The sequence below is a fragment of the Oncorhynchus keta genome, chromosome 21, assembly GCF_023373465.1.
Source record: "Oncorhynchus keta strain PuntledgeMale-10-30-2019 chromosome 21, Oket_V2, whole genome shotgun sequence".
NCBI classification, from domain to species: domain Eukaryota; kingdom Metazoa; phylum Chordata; class Actinopteri; order Salmoniformes; family Salmonidae; genus Oncorhynchus; species Oncorhynchus keta.
Genome location: NC_068441.1, coordinates 7,665,452 through 7,678,705, shown reverse-complemented (window position 1 = coordinate 7,678,705; position 13,254 = coordinate 7,665,452). Strand labels below are relative to the sequence as shown.

The 13,254-nt window shown below is 41.2% G+C and overlaps 2 protein-coding genes across 4 annotated transcripts in view; both read left to right on the top strand.

Moving 5' to 3' along the window:
* Positions 1–13,254, top strand: part of si:dkeyp-61b2.1 (tumor necrosis factor receptor superfamily member 21) — a 264,717-nt gene that overhangs the window by 161,932 nt on the left and 89,531 nt on the right. The window lies entirely within an intron of this gene.
* prxl2b (peroxiredoxin like 2B) lies at positions 4,142–11,717 on the top strand. The gene is made up of 7 exons (XM_035796416.2): positions 4,142–4,330; positions 5,149–5,353; positions 5,906–5,957; positions 6,072–6,135; positions 6,295–6,370; positions 7,248–7,366; positions 11,158–11,717. Exons 1-7 carry the CDS (start codon positions 4,271–4,273, stop codon positions 11,182–11,184), a joined length of 603 nt encoding a protein of 200 aa, XP_035652309.1. The 5' UTR covers positions 4,142–4,270; the 3' UTR covers positions 11,185–11,717.

Below are 13,254 nucleotides of genomic sequence, written 5' to 3'. Positions count from 1 at the left end.
ACTGACTGCACCTGCTTGGGCACAGCTGGCTTCCTCCACTTGCATTCCACATCTGCAAGGTCAACATTGTGAACCACCAAGATAAGCTGCATGGCTACACTTACAAGCTCCAGAGTCATTCACATGTGGTAGAGGGAATCCCCTGGTCACATATAGAGACCTGCCATGAGGCAGGATGTTAAGTGCCGCATTCCTTTCAATGCAAAAAATGTGCTATATACTGTGAATTTATGTCAAATATATCACTAGCCACTTTAAACAATGCTACTTAATATAATGTTTACATACCATACATTACTCATCATATATGGATATACTGTACTCTATACCATCTACTGCATCTTGCCTATGCTATTCTGTACCATCACTCATTCATATTTTTATGTACATATTCTTTATCCCTTTACACGTGTGTGTGTGTAGTTTTGGAATTGTTAGATTACTCGTTGGTTATTGCTGCATTATCGAAACTAGAAGCACAAGCATTTCGCTACACTCGCATTAACATCTGCTAACCATGTGTATGTGACAAATACATTTGATTCGGTTTGAATATTTAGCTTTATGACATTGCACCTGTAGAATACTTAAGCTGTCATTTTCACATACAGTTTTTCCATAAACTTTTAATTGCCAATTTGGGATTTTACCACTTGACATATCAATCCTATATTGGGAAGGCTCTTATAAATCAAGACTGCATGCATGTACCACTGAATAAATACTGTGCTTTTCAATATTTGTCTCTGGTCATGAAACTACAATACAGGCTGGATGTCTAAACAAAGTAAATTCTGAATGTCAATAGACTGATTAATTGTCATTAATGACAACATTCTAGAACTGAGTTCTTGCAATGTAATCTGGTTAGGATTATATAATCAAGTGGTTCTTTCCTTGAATGTTGGCAGCTATACAGAACACATTGTATTGCTAAGATGCTTTAACTTAACTGCTACACAACTCAGTTGCCTGGTGATTCGTTTTGGCCCTGAGACTGAAAGGTTGTGAGTTCAATCCCTGGCTGAGTCATCCCAAAGACTGTAAAAATGGGACATGATGCGTCTTTGCTTGGCACTGCATTAAGGAGACATTGGAGATAAGGCTCTGCGATAGACTACGGTCATATCCAGTGGGTGTACTTGTACATCAAGCTACAGAAATAGGAGATGGGCTCCTGCCCTATGAGCCAATGCTACTTCACTCACCAACCCAAATGTTATCCCTCACATCCCTCTCCACATGGACAGATTTAGGGGTCCTCTCCCCTTTCAATGCTCTTATGCTCATTCTTAAATTCCATAAGGTCTGAAATGGACATGAGTCTACATACTGTACAATTATCTAGGCTACGTAACACAATCTATAACTAGTTAGTAGCTTAGTAGCAAGCTGATACGGAATAAGTAAAACCCTTAATTTCCCTGGGACGAAACACCTCCCTCTGCAACTGGATCCTGGATGTCCTGACGGGCCGCCCCCAAGTGGTAAGGGTCGGTAACAACACATCCGCCACGCTGATCCTCAACACGGGGGGCCCTCAGGGGTGCGTGTTCAGTCGCCTCCTGTACTCCCTGTTCACTCATGACTGCAAGGCAAGACTCCAACACCAAGTTTGCTGACGACACAACAGTGGTAGGCATGACCAACGACAACGATGAGACATCCTATAGGGAAGAGGTCAGAGACCTGACCATGTGGTGCAAGGACAACAACCTCTCCCTCAACGTGAGCAAGACAAAGGAAATGATTGTGGACTACAGGAAAAGGAGGACCGAGCACGCCCCCATTCTCATCGACAGGGCTGTAGTGGAGCAGGTTGAGAGCTTCAAGTTCCTTGACGTCCACATCACCAACAGACTATCATGGTCCAAACACACCAAGACAGTCGTGAAGAGGGCACGACAACACCTTTTCCCCCTCAGGAGACTGAAAATATTTGGCATGGGTCCTCAGATCCTGTACATAGTCCATCTGTAAATAGCCCACCCAATCTACCTACCTCATCCCCATACTGTTTTTATTTACTTTTCTGCTCTTTTGCACACCAGTATCTCTACTTGCACATAATCTGCTCATTTATCACTCCAGTGTTAATCTGCTAAATTGTAATTCTTTGCTACTATGGCCTATTTATTTCCTACCTCCTCGTGCCTTTTGCACACACTGTATATATACTTTTTTCCCCTACTGTTTCATTGACTTGTTTATTGTGTTATTGGCTTGTTTATTGTTTATTCCATGTTACTTCATGTGTAACTCTGTGTTGTTGTCTGTGTAACACTGCTTTGCTTTATCTTGGCCAGGTCGCAGTTGTAAATGAGAACTTGTTCTCAACTAGCCTACCTGGTGAAATAAAAAATAAATAAAAAAATCCTTAAAAGGTTCTACAACTGCACCATCGAGAGCATCCTGACGGGTTGCATTACTGCCTGGTATGGCAACTGCTTGGCCTCCGACCGCAAGGCACTACAGAGGGTAGTGCGTACAGCCCAGTACATCACCGGGCCAATCACCAGGCGGTGTCAGAGGAAGGCCTTAAAAATGGTCAAATACTCCCGCAACCCTAGTCATACTGTTTTCTCTGCTACTGCACTGCAAGCGGTACTGGAGCGCCAAGTCGAGGTCCAAGGAGCTTCTATACAGCGTCTACCCGCCAAGCCATAAGACTCCTGAACAGCTAATCAAATGGCTACTCAGACTATTTGTATTGCCCCCCCCACGCTGCTGCTACTCTGTTATTATCTATGCATAGCCACTTTAATAACTCCACCTACATGTACATAATTACCTCGACAACAGTGCCCCCTGCACATTGACACATTGACTCTGTACCGGTACCCCCTGTATATTTACTGCTGCTCTTTAATTGTTTGTTATTCTTATCTCTTCCTTTTGTAAGGCTTTGTAAGGTCTCTGATCGCGCTGGTGAACGGTAGCTGACAGTGTTGGCTGATAATGACAAGCAGGAGCTTCCTGCAGGATTTTGTAGTCTTGCTGAGTGAGGTCTTCTCTGTAGCTAATTAGCATTTCACATTTTTTTTAGTATCCCACCTTCCCCAAAATACGTGTAAATATTGGACAAAAAATGGTGGCTCCTGTTTTAGATTTATTCAGAAATATTTATTATATTCTACTGGGCCATTTACTAGTTGTTGCATTGTTCGATAAGGAACCTGCATTCTACCTGTATGCAACCTGGACTCAGGGGTAGACATAATATAATACATGTAAACATGTGATATTACATTTAGTATGATATGTTTAATTTCATATGGTATGTATTATTTTGTGGATGTCCATCATCCATTTCATATGATATACTACCAATTACAATGTGTATGGTATGCTACGAATTAGAATTACTACTATATGTTACAAATTCCAATTTGTTGTAGCTAACGTAAACCTTAGCTAGATGGCTAAAATGAGCTAGGCTATTGGTTAGGTGTTAGGGTTGACTAACATGCTAAGTAGTTGCAAAGTAGCAAGTACCTAAAGTTGTCTGTAATGAGATTCAAACACACAAACATTGGGTTGCTAGACGTTCACATTGTGGTCCTTCTGTAGCTCAGTTGGTAGAGCATGGTGCTTATAACGCCAGGGTAGTGGGTTCGATTCCCGGGACCACCCATACGTAGAATGTATGCACTCATGACTGTAAGTCGCTTTGGATAAAAGCGTCTGCTAAATGGCAAATTATATAAATTATAAATTATATATAAATTATACATTATACACCTACCCACCCTACTGTCTGCCTTAAGTAACCTTCTGTTTTACGTAACCAAAGATCATATCATACTAATTTGAGTGTTCCGGATTTAAATTTACTGTGTTACGTCTAGTTTATGAGACCAGGCTGGTGTAAACCCGTACATCTAGTAATACAACTTGAAACTTGAAAATATGTCTGTTTTGTGCTTCAAAAGCATGCACAAACTGCGTGAAATTACATCATATTGGAATACATAGCTATATATAATCCCAGCTATTCACTTTACTCAACAATACTGGAAATTGGAATATAGGCGACTTTGTATCTGCTCATAAAAATGTATACTTTATGTTATCAAACCCGCCCACGTGCGTTCATCGCGCCAGGGTGCTGTTCTCGATTGTGATTGGATATCAAGATGGCAATAGGCGTGGTCGTTGTACATTCGCTTACCGGGCTCGTTGTGCAACTAGCGTGTCTGCTATAGTCCGTTGTGTAAGTCGTTTTTACTCACGTATTTTGTCTCCAGCCAATTCAATACATTCTGTGGAAATGGCAAAGATTGAACTAAAGCCAGTTGGGACGAATTTGTTGAAGAGTGTTTCTGGAGAGGTACGTATGTGTTGAAACGTCAATGTGTGTGTGAGATAATGGTGGGTTTAGGCTCCTAGCTAGCGCTAGCTAGCTGATTCGGAAGATGTAACTATTCTGGGTTTATAAGCGAGGATATCGACTCTGCCGCACCAGCATGGTTTTGCGACACAGTCGATAGCGCGCTGGACTTCGGGCTAGAAGGTCGAGGGTTCGAGATCTACTCCCCCCTTGTTTCATTTACAATACTAAGTAGATATAGACCCAGGTTTTTACTGGTTCGGACAGATCTGTTTTCTCTTTATCAGATTGTGCCAGGTTTAGAAAGGTCGGAACGGCTTTCCTAGCCAGCTAACTTGCTACTTTGCGAGCCACAGGTAGCACTTTATTGATTGATATAGTCCCTCCGTTGCTGAAATCACAACCTTATCATTACCTTTTCATCCATATTATTATTATTGCAGCAAATTGTAAATGGCATCCCCTAGATATGGGTCAAAATGATCCATACAATTCAGTAGAGGGAGCATAAACATTGATCTTCCCCATCTCAACCACTCCCTATCTACCTGCTCCCTCAACGTTTCATACCTCCCGCTCTCCCTTGCTGACTTCTATCCTGCCTCCCTCCTCACTCTCTCAATGTTTCATAACATGAAAGTGTTACTTTGTTCTGACTTTTTTACATTGATTATTCACTCAGCCATTGTTTGTGAGCCACTTATGTACTTCATTCAATTTAAACAGATACAGATAACTATTCAGGGAGGTAACCTCCCTCCTTGCCTCCCTCCCTCAATCTTTCATAACATGTCATTTTTCTCTGTCATTTGTTGCAGAGTGTGGAGCTCCAGTCTTTATGGAGTGACAAGCCTGTGGTGCTGTTCTTCCTGCGCAGGTTTGGCTGCCAGGTGTGCCGCTGGACAGCTGCAGAGATCAGTAAACTGGAACCAGAACTGACAGCCCACGGTATCGCCCTGGTGGGCATTGGACCTGAGGAGACAGGCCTGGAGGAGTTTAAGGAGGGGGGATTCTTCAAAGGAGGTTAGAAAAACCATTGCTGCTTTGCAAAAAAAAACACATTCTCGATTGGGGGTACAGAGTCAGTTGTCCAAAGTCACATTACAGTTGGCTGTAAGTGTCAATACACCAATGATGTCTACAACCCAGCCCTTTTGACTTCTCAAGCAACCACAAATGTATTCAAGCACAAATGACTTTAACAACAAAAAAAGTTAAATACACTTTTTTTAAGCAAATCAAATATTTAGTTAAATAGTATATACATTTTTTTTTTTAAGTATATAAAAATATATTGATCTTTGAATACCATTTTACATTTTAATGACTGGTTGTCATTTAGAATCAATAGAAGCTTTGTCACCCTTACACAACATATGTAGCTTCCTTTTGTAACACTCAGTGCAAGCGGGCGTGTCCTAAGTAGCCATAGTTACATAGTTATGGCCATTTACTAGGAAAGCAATAAACTTGCCTCCTGATGGATTCCACAGCCGACCATAAATGCCCTGCCATAGTAAGAGTTTTGAGAATTTGTTGATCGTATCATTATCTGCCTGTTGTCTTCTGTGGCAGACCTTTACATTGACGAGAAAAAGCAATGCTACAAGGACCTGGGCTTCAAAAGGTAAGCTGGGTCGTCTGAGTACTATTTACTTCCCTAGGTGTACTACTTGGAGTGCCAAGAAGAGAAATAGCTCTTGAAAAGAACTTACATTTGTAATTTTACATTTGTAAACAGGTACACGGCTCTGAGTGTGGTACCTGCAGCACTGGGGAAGAACGTACGAGAGGTTACGACAAAGGTAACGTTTGTGATTTCACTTTGTCCAATAGCATTTCTGTATTCATGGTTGACACGGGAGGGGGGTTATGTTCAATTGAGGACATATACATGCAGTATCGCCTGTCTGAGTGGAATTGGAAGGTGTTTTACATGATTTGTCCTCTGCTCTGTCCTCCAGGCCAAAGCTCAAGGGATCCAGGGGAACTTCACTGGGGACCTCCTACAGAGTGGAGGCATGCTCATCGTCGCCAAGGGTAGGTCCATACACAGGCATGGGGAGAAAAGGTTGATGTAGATTCCAGATAATCGCCATTGGAACCATATATAGGTCAGAAATACAGCTTTCAGGGGTTGACCTTTTTGGAAAAACATATCAAAGCTGTTGTGATTTGAATTGATTGCTGGAAAGATACATTTTTCAAATATTAGTTAAATACATAAAAAATAACCATGTGTGATAATAAGTTTCATAAGTTAAGATCCTCATGGGATTTTTTTCATAAATAGATGTAATGCTGTGGCCACTTTTTGTGTAATGTACCAAAGATTTTTTAGAACTAACCCAAGATGCACTATATAGCATGCAATTTCCAATGGAGCAAATGAAGCATAGTAGGCAGAACAAGCAAGGAGGTGGGCAAAACCAAGCACGCACTAGCGAGATCCAATTAGTTCGTTCTACCATGCGTTTGCATATTTCCAATAGTGAATGCCTATGAATTACGCGTGTGCAATGACTCAATTTGCCCTTGCAGTCTTTCTAAACAACGCAATTCTTAGGGTAAAGTCTATAACACACACTCCTTTTTTGGTGATCAGAAAATTGTATTGAGATCAAATGTTTCATAGATGAGAGAATTAGCAGAATGTCGGCCCAGTCTTGCTCCATTTTCTCCCACTCCTGGCCACTGGGCTTCCTCTCATCACAATATTTGGTGGTGAGTGGAAATTCCAACCACCTGCTTCAGATTTATACTTCTGCCTAAACATCCGTCTCCTTGTTCTATCTGTGACTGTACTATACTCTCCACCAGAGGGCAGTGTGATAACATCAGTTCACACTAGACTGGTATTTGAGGTTGTTGGTATTCATCTCAGGCCTGTCCATGCTGTGTTTTGTGTACTATACAGGTGGAGAAAAAGTACTGCTACACTTTGTCCAGGATTCACCTGGAGACTATGTACCATTGGAGGACATTTCCAAGGCTCTTGACATCTCAGCCAATGTACAAGCAGGGGAGAGACCACAGGTAAGTTGGCAACCAACCAATGACGGGCAAGACAAGAACATTCTTGAGAGAGACCATGTTCTGGAATAATTTATATTATCATGATTTAGTGATTACTGCTGTTGTGAATGAGCTCAGAGTATAACATTTTTAGATCTGATCAAGTCACTCTGAGATAAAGAGCTGAGTTTTTCGAGGCTGCGGATAAGTTCCTTATGGTGATTTTCCAACTGATGCTGTGTGCAGACACAGCCACACCTATATCAGAGAATACTCCTTATTGACAATGCCACACACATTCTGCCTGCACTCCATGATCCAGATCTTTTCTTAAATTTTAGATAGGCAGCCTGTATTATCACTCTTAATTATCCAAACTCCTTTGAACCTTGACAATGGTCTTTCTGGCTGGTGTAATAGTTTTTTCAGCATATCCCTACAGTGTGAGATTTTGAAATAGCTCCCATAAGAACCTGATGATTTCTCAGTGCTCCTATGGAATCAGGAAGAGAACAGATCCAAGATTCCTATGGAATCAGGAAGAGAACAGACCCAAGAATACCATAGAATACCATAGCTGCTGTTTCATCTCCCAAGGATGTTCCTGTGAATAGGTTGAGCTGTTGATAATTTGTTGTAGGGAGAGGTCAGACTGGCAGGGTTTATATTTTTAACCTGTAGAAAATCTTTAATAGATAATGTGTTATAATCTGTCTAAATCATGCGTTATCTTAAACCACCATTCAGATAAACACAAATTGGAGCTTTAACGATGAGTGCCCGGGCTGGCCACCTTGAACCTATGTGAACGTGAATAGATTACATCTTGGACGCATTCTCCAGTTTTTATTTGACTTCTGTGGTCAGTGTGTGAATGGGCGCAGTTTGACTACGCTACTGATATTCCCTGGGGTTGACTTGTAAATGACTTGTAGATCTCGTGGTTCTGTAGCTCAGTTGGTAGAGCATGGCGCTTGTAACGCCAGGGTAGTGGGTTCGATTCCCGGGACCACCCATACGTAGAATGTATGCACACATGACTGTAAGTCGCTTTGGATAAAAGCGTCTGCGAAATGGCATATATTATTATTATATTATATATATTAGATCTATGAATGTCAACACATGCTTAGTTCGACACTGAAGGATAAGTTGTCACAAAATATGAGGTATTTTTGGAAGGTAGAACTTAATATGAGCAAAATATTTGAGGAAATCGGCAATTCGGAATGTTTTTAAATCGATTTTCTGACTGACGCATGCTACATTTGGATCAGGTTGGGGAATGTGGAGTGATGCAGTCGCATCTTCAACATTTTGAATCAGGGACCGATGCGTGTCGGTGAATCATTACATCCCTAATAGTCACGTTTACGTCCACCCACCCATCGTTTGTCATTCATCAACACAATAGGGGTTTTGTAAGCACATGCCTTGAGAAATAAACAGTCATACTTCCAGACGACTGAGTGGCTGGTGACCCGGTGATTGTTAGTGATGTCTGCAGGCCTAAGAGGCTCAGCATGTGGGACACAACTGCAGGCTGCCCTCAGGCAGGCCGATGTTCTGCTAACACTTCAGTGCCAGGCCTAGAGCCAGCAAGGCATGGGTGTTTCCCGTGACTGCTAAGGACAAGCAGATGTCCTCTCACCAGCTCGGGAACACAGCAACCTTTATGCTTTCTTTATAAGGGTGAAGAGATGGGTGAAATAAGCCTTTAGGCTCCAACGCCTACATTGCAGTGCCGCGGTCTGTAAGCCCGGAAGGCGATGCATTTCATGGATAGCCATTTTATCACGGTTATCATGAGCTAAACATGACAGCATTAGTTAAAAAGGCATGTGGCTGTTTGATAATCACAGGATAACAAGTTTCAACTTAATCTGTCCATGGTGAGAAATGACCCCAGCTCACCCAGTGTGGGTGGGTTAATATGCCCACATAGGTCCTCTGGCCTGTCTGGTAGTAAACACAGTGTCACTCACAGGCTGCTATCTGTGTCTGAATCAGAGCTGGAAATGCTCCGTTTCTCCCAGGGGAATCGATTCAGTCCCCTGCATTTTATTTGATTTATTTATCTTTTATTTTACTTTTACTTAACTAGGCAAGTCAGTTAAGAACAAAATCTTATTTACAATGACAGCCTACACTGGCCAAACCCAGATGATGCTGGGCCAATTGTGCGCCACCCTATGGGACTCCCAATCACAGCCAGATGTGATGCAGCCTGGATTCGAACCAGGTACTATAGTGATGCCTCTTGCACTGAGATGCAGTGCCTTAGACCGCTGCACCACTCAGGAGCCCCTGTGCCCTACCGCATCTCCAGCTCTGCCCCTGGCCAGGGGCACCTGGGACATTATTCCACCCTCTCCCTCAGGAGGCAGGCGATTTTCCCCTGGACAGGGCTTGGTGCACAGGGCATTACGAGGTGATTCCTAAATTCTACACTACAGGCCAGCTTCTGTGAGGTGTGCTGCACGGCAAAGAAGCTATGTGTTTTGTTATTGGAGGATTGAATTAAGTTAATGTCATTGAACCTTTTATGAGACCTGCTGTCAGTTGTACGTCTATGGCAGGAGAGTGTTCCTGTGGCTGAAGGCCAAGTCCTGTTCTCAATGACGCATTAAAATAAATGTTTGAGCCAACACTTAGCTGTCCTAGTTGGCTGTAAATCCAGCCATTGTAGCATTTCATTTGACAGCAAAATGGATTAAATCTCATCCCTTCTCCAGAATGGACTAAAAGCTCTCCATTCCTGACTTACCACATCTCTGAGAGAGTGGCATTCAGAAATAAGGAAAATATTTGGGTCGCATAAATCAAACTACAGAACCTTTATCTACAGCATAAATGAATCAAGCCCAAGGACCAGTAACTCCTCATCAATGCAGCCCACATAACTCAAAAGGCACAAAGTAAAAGCAAATTTAAAATACTGTCTGTAAAACAAAACCGTAGCTACGCCGAAGTCCAAAACATCTATCTATCTATCTATCTATCTATCTATAAAAAGTGACGTGTCTTCCCCTGGCTTTGCACCTACAGGCACGCAGACTGCCTACAGTGTGGGCTGCAATAACATCTCCAAACTGATTTGACAATTTCCTCTCGACTGTATTTAGAACTGAAGGGATGTTCTACTGAAGGGATGTTCATGCGGATGAATGTGAGAGTTATAAATGTCCTACAACGGCTACTGTAGGCAGCAGAATATCCGAGAAATCTTACTACTGTAACCTTGGAGCAGTGTGCTTATTATGTCACTCACAGTTGACTTACCTGTCTGAGTACATGTACAGCAGGGGTAGGAAACCCCGATCTTTGAGAGCTGTAGTCACTTCATGTTTTGGATTTAACCGACGGGGAAGACCAGATGTGTTGAATTGAGGCAATCACTGAACTGATCAATTAGCGCAGGTGTGGTGCCTAGTTGGAACAAAATCCTGCAGTACCTCCGGCACTCCAGGAACAGGGTTTCCTACCTGATGTATTTCCATTATCCTCATCCCCCTGAGAAGTTTTTGAACTATTGTTTTGGCTTTGAATGAGTATATCTATGAAAGAGTACCCATTTTTCGCCCTTTCACCATGTAATAACATGCAGAATCTACTGCACACACAGCTGATTAGTGAAGGTGCTGGAGGCAAAAGTCTTTGCCACACTTCCAGTCATGTGCAAATGTATTTAATTGTGGCTGTGGCTGAGCTTTCAGTCAGTCAGCCTTTATCAGAGCACTATGTAAAATACCCTGTTGAAGGTTAATCCTTATAGTAGTATAACCTCGGTATTTCACTGCATCTCCTCCCAGTGCAACGATGATGTTTGTACCAGATGAAGTCTGAACACACCCTGGACTGATGACAACTCAAGTGCACTTTGGGGAGGAGAGCTGAACCCCGACCACCAATCAAGCGGGGGCAAACCTGGACTGTGAAGCAGGATGATTATAACCTTTTGAATCTACGTCAATGTTTATTATAATGGATACCCCAACTCGGTACAACCAAATCCATTTAGATTCTAAATTATAGTAGATTACTAGATATTTTCCAGTTTGTAAATCTGTATTTATAAATGATTGTGGATAATGTTATTAAATAGTATCAAGTTGCTTGTTTACTGGTGAGTGGCCAGTCATTCCAGTTCCGTCACAGCAGCTAATTTAAACACCAACTGTATGTGTGCTGACTTGCGCACCCCTCGCTAGACATTCCTATAAATTATCCTGATACTTTTTCCTTAATCAGATACATAACATTGAAGATTTTATTGTATAGTAATCTCTCAATGGTCTGTGACATTCTACGACGTAATGTGTTTGAATTTGTTTTTGTATGTGTCGTGCCCAATTAAAATGAAAACTTGCTATTTTGTGGCTTATGGGATTGATTACAATGACTTCACCCTGATGTTGGTGAGTGTTTTGCAGAGATCTGTGAACACTTTCCACACTCGTGAAATAAACAGTTCGTCATCTGATCTGGACAGAGCTGCCAGGTGTTGGTTGTATGACCTTACAGTAACCATATTATTTTTGAAATAGAGAGCTGGAACACACACAATCAACATCTTATGAATCAAATATTTGTAACTGATCTGAAATAGCACCATTAGATCGATTTGGGTTTATCTAGGCTAAAATGTATATACCCTATGTAAGGTCATATAGTGTTAAAATATCCAACTTGCATTCCACAAACTCAGGCCAAACACTTGTTATGCTTTGATAAAAGTGAATTTAATCCATTTACGTAATATCTTCAATAAGCATAGCATTTGTTTTTACACCAAGATATACAGTAACATAATTTGCATATAACTAATGCAATGCGATATGCATTTTTATCACAAAACGGCACAAATTCAGAACATTGATGTACACAAACATTTAACACAAGTTTGAAAATGACTCACTAGTTTGATAAGTGAGGATTTAGCTCCATAGCTCTTTATAATGATCACAATAAAACATTGGAAAAAAGAGACTTGAAACGTCTCAGGTAAACAATCAATTGATAGCACTAATAACAGATTGAGTTGCAAAAATAGCTGTTTATATAGATAATTATATAGCAGCATGAGCTTTCACCTGTAAATACCAGAGAAGCACACAGCACTGACAAGGTATCTTATTGTTGCTTCAGAAATATATTTTATTTGTGTTTAATTTAGGTTTATAGTTATATCAGCTAGTTATGCAAGAAAAGTACAAATCCAATTGCAGATAGCTGTAGTTTGGGTATTTATTTGATTCTAATGGTCTAAGGAATACTGGTGGCAGAATGTATATCTATCACAGGTTAGAGAGGCTATTTTGTATGTGTGTCAATGTGTAAGAGGTATGTACAATTCTCAAACTGATTTTGTGCGAATGGTATTGTTTAAATCTTATGCGCATGATGAAACCATTATAACAGATTGTTTAAATGGACAACCAAACAACATACAATGGCACATCCCAAAGTAGTGTACTATATAGGGAATAGGGTGCTATTTGAGAAGCAACCCAAGTAGCTTATCTAGATGTTATCTTTATATTGTCACTGTTGGTTATTTTAATTCCTTGTCAACTATGGATAGTCGCTTTGATTGGCAACAAACTACTTCACCACTTACATCCCAAGTGAAACAGGCACCAGTAACAAAGCTATTGGAATCCCCTGCACTGCACTGTACAACATCCAAGCCATTACAAGAAGTAAACAGGCAGATTGATTGTAAATAAAGCTTCAAAGGCAAGATACATGTACCATGAATATTCACTAAATCAGCCTCTGAGCAGACATAACAGTCATGTTCAATTGACAAAGGCATCCGGAATTTTCTCAATGACAATGTTGAGCTTTTAACAATGTGTGTTTTCTTTCCCCAGCAGTGCTTCAAACCCCTCTGTTCCACCACCATG

Excerpts from the sequence above, each read along its gene's own strand:
- prxl2b (XM_035796416.2), top strand. The coding sequence starts at position 4,271 with ATGGCAAAGATTGAACTAAAGCCAGTTGGGACGAATTTGTTGAAGAGT. Across the intron at positions 5,354-5,905 it reads GGGGGGATTCTTCAAAGGAG|ACCTTTACATTGACGAGAAA; the intron begins GTTAGAAAAACC and ends CTTCTGTGGCAG. Across the intron at positions 7,367-11,157 it reads AAGCAGGGGAGAGACCACAG|TGCAACGATGATGTTTGTAC; the intron begins GTAAGTTGGCAA and ends ATCTCCTCCCAG.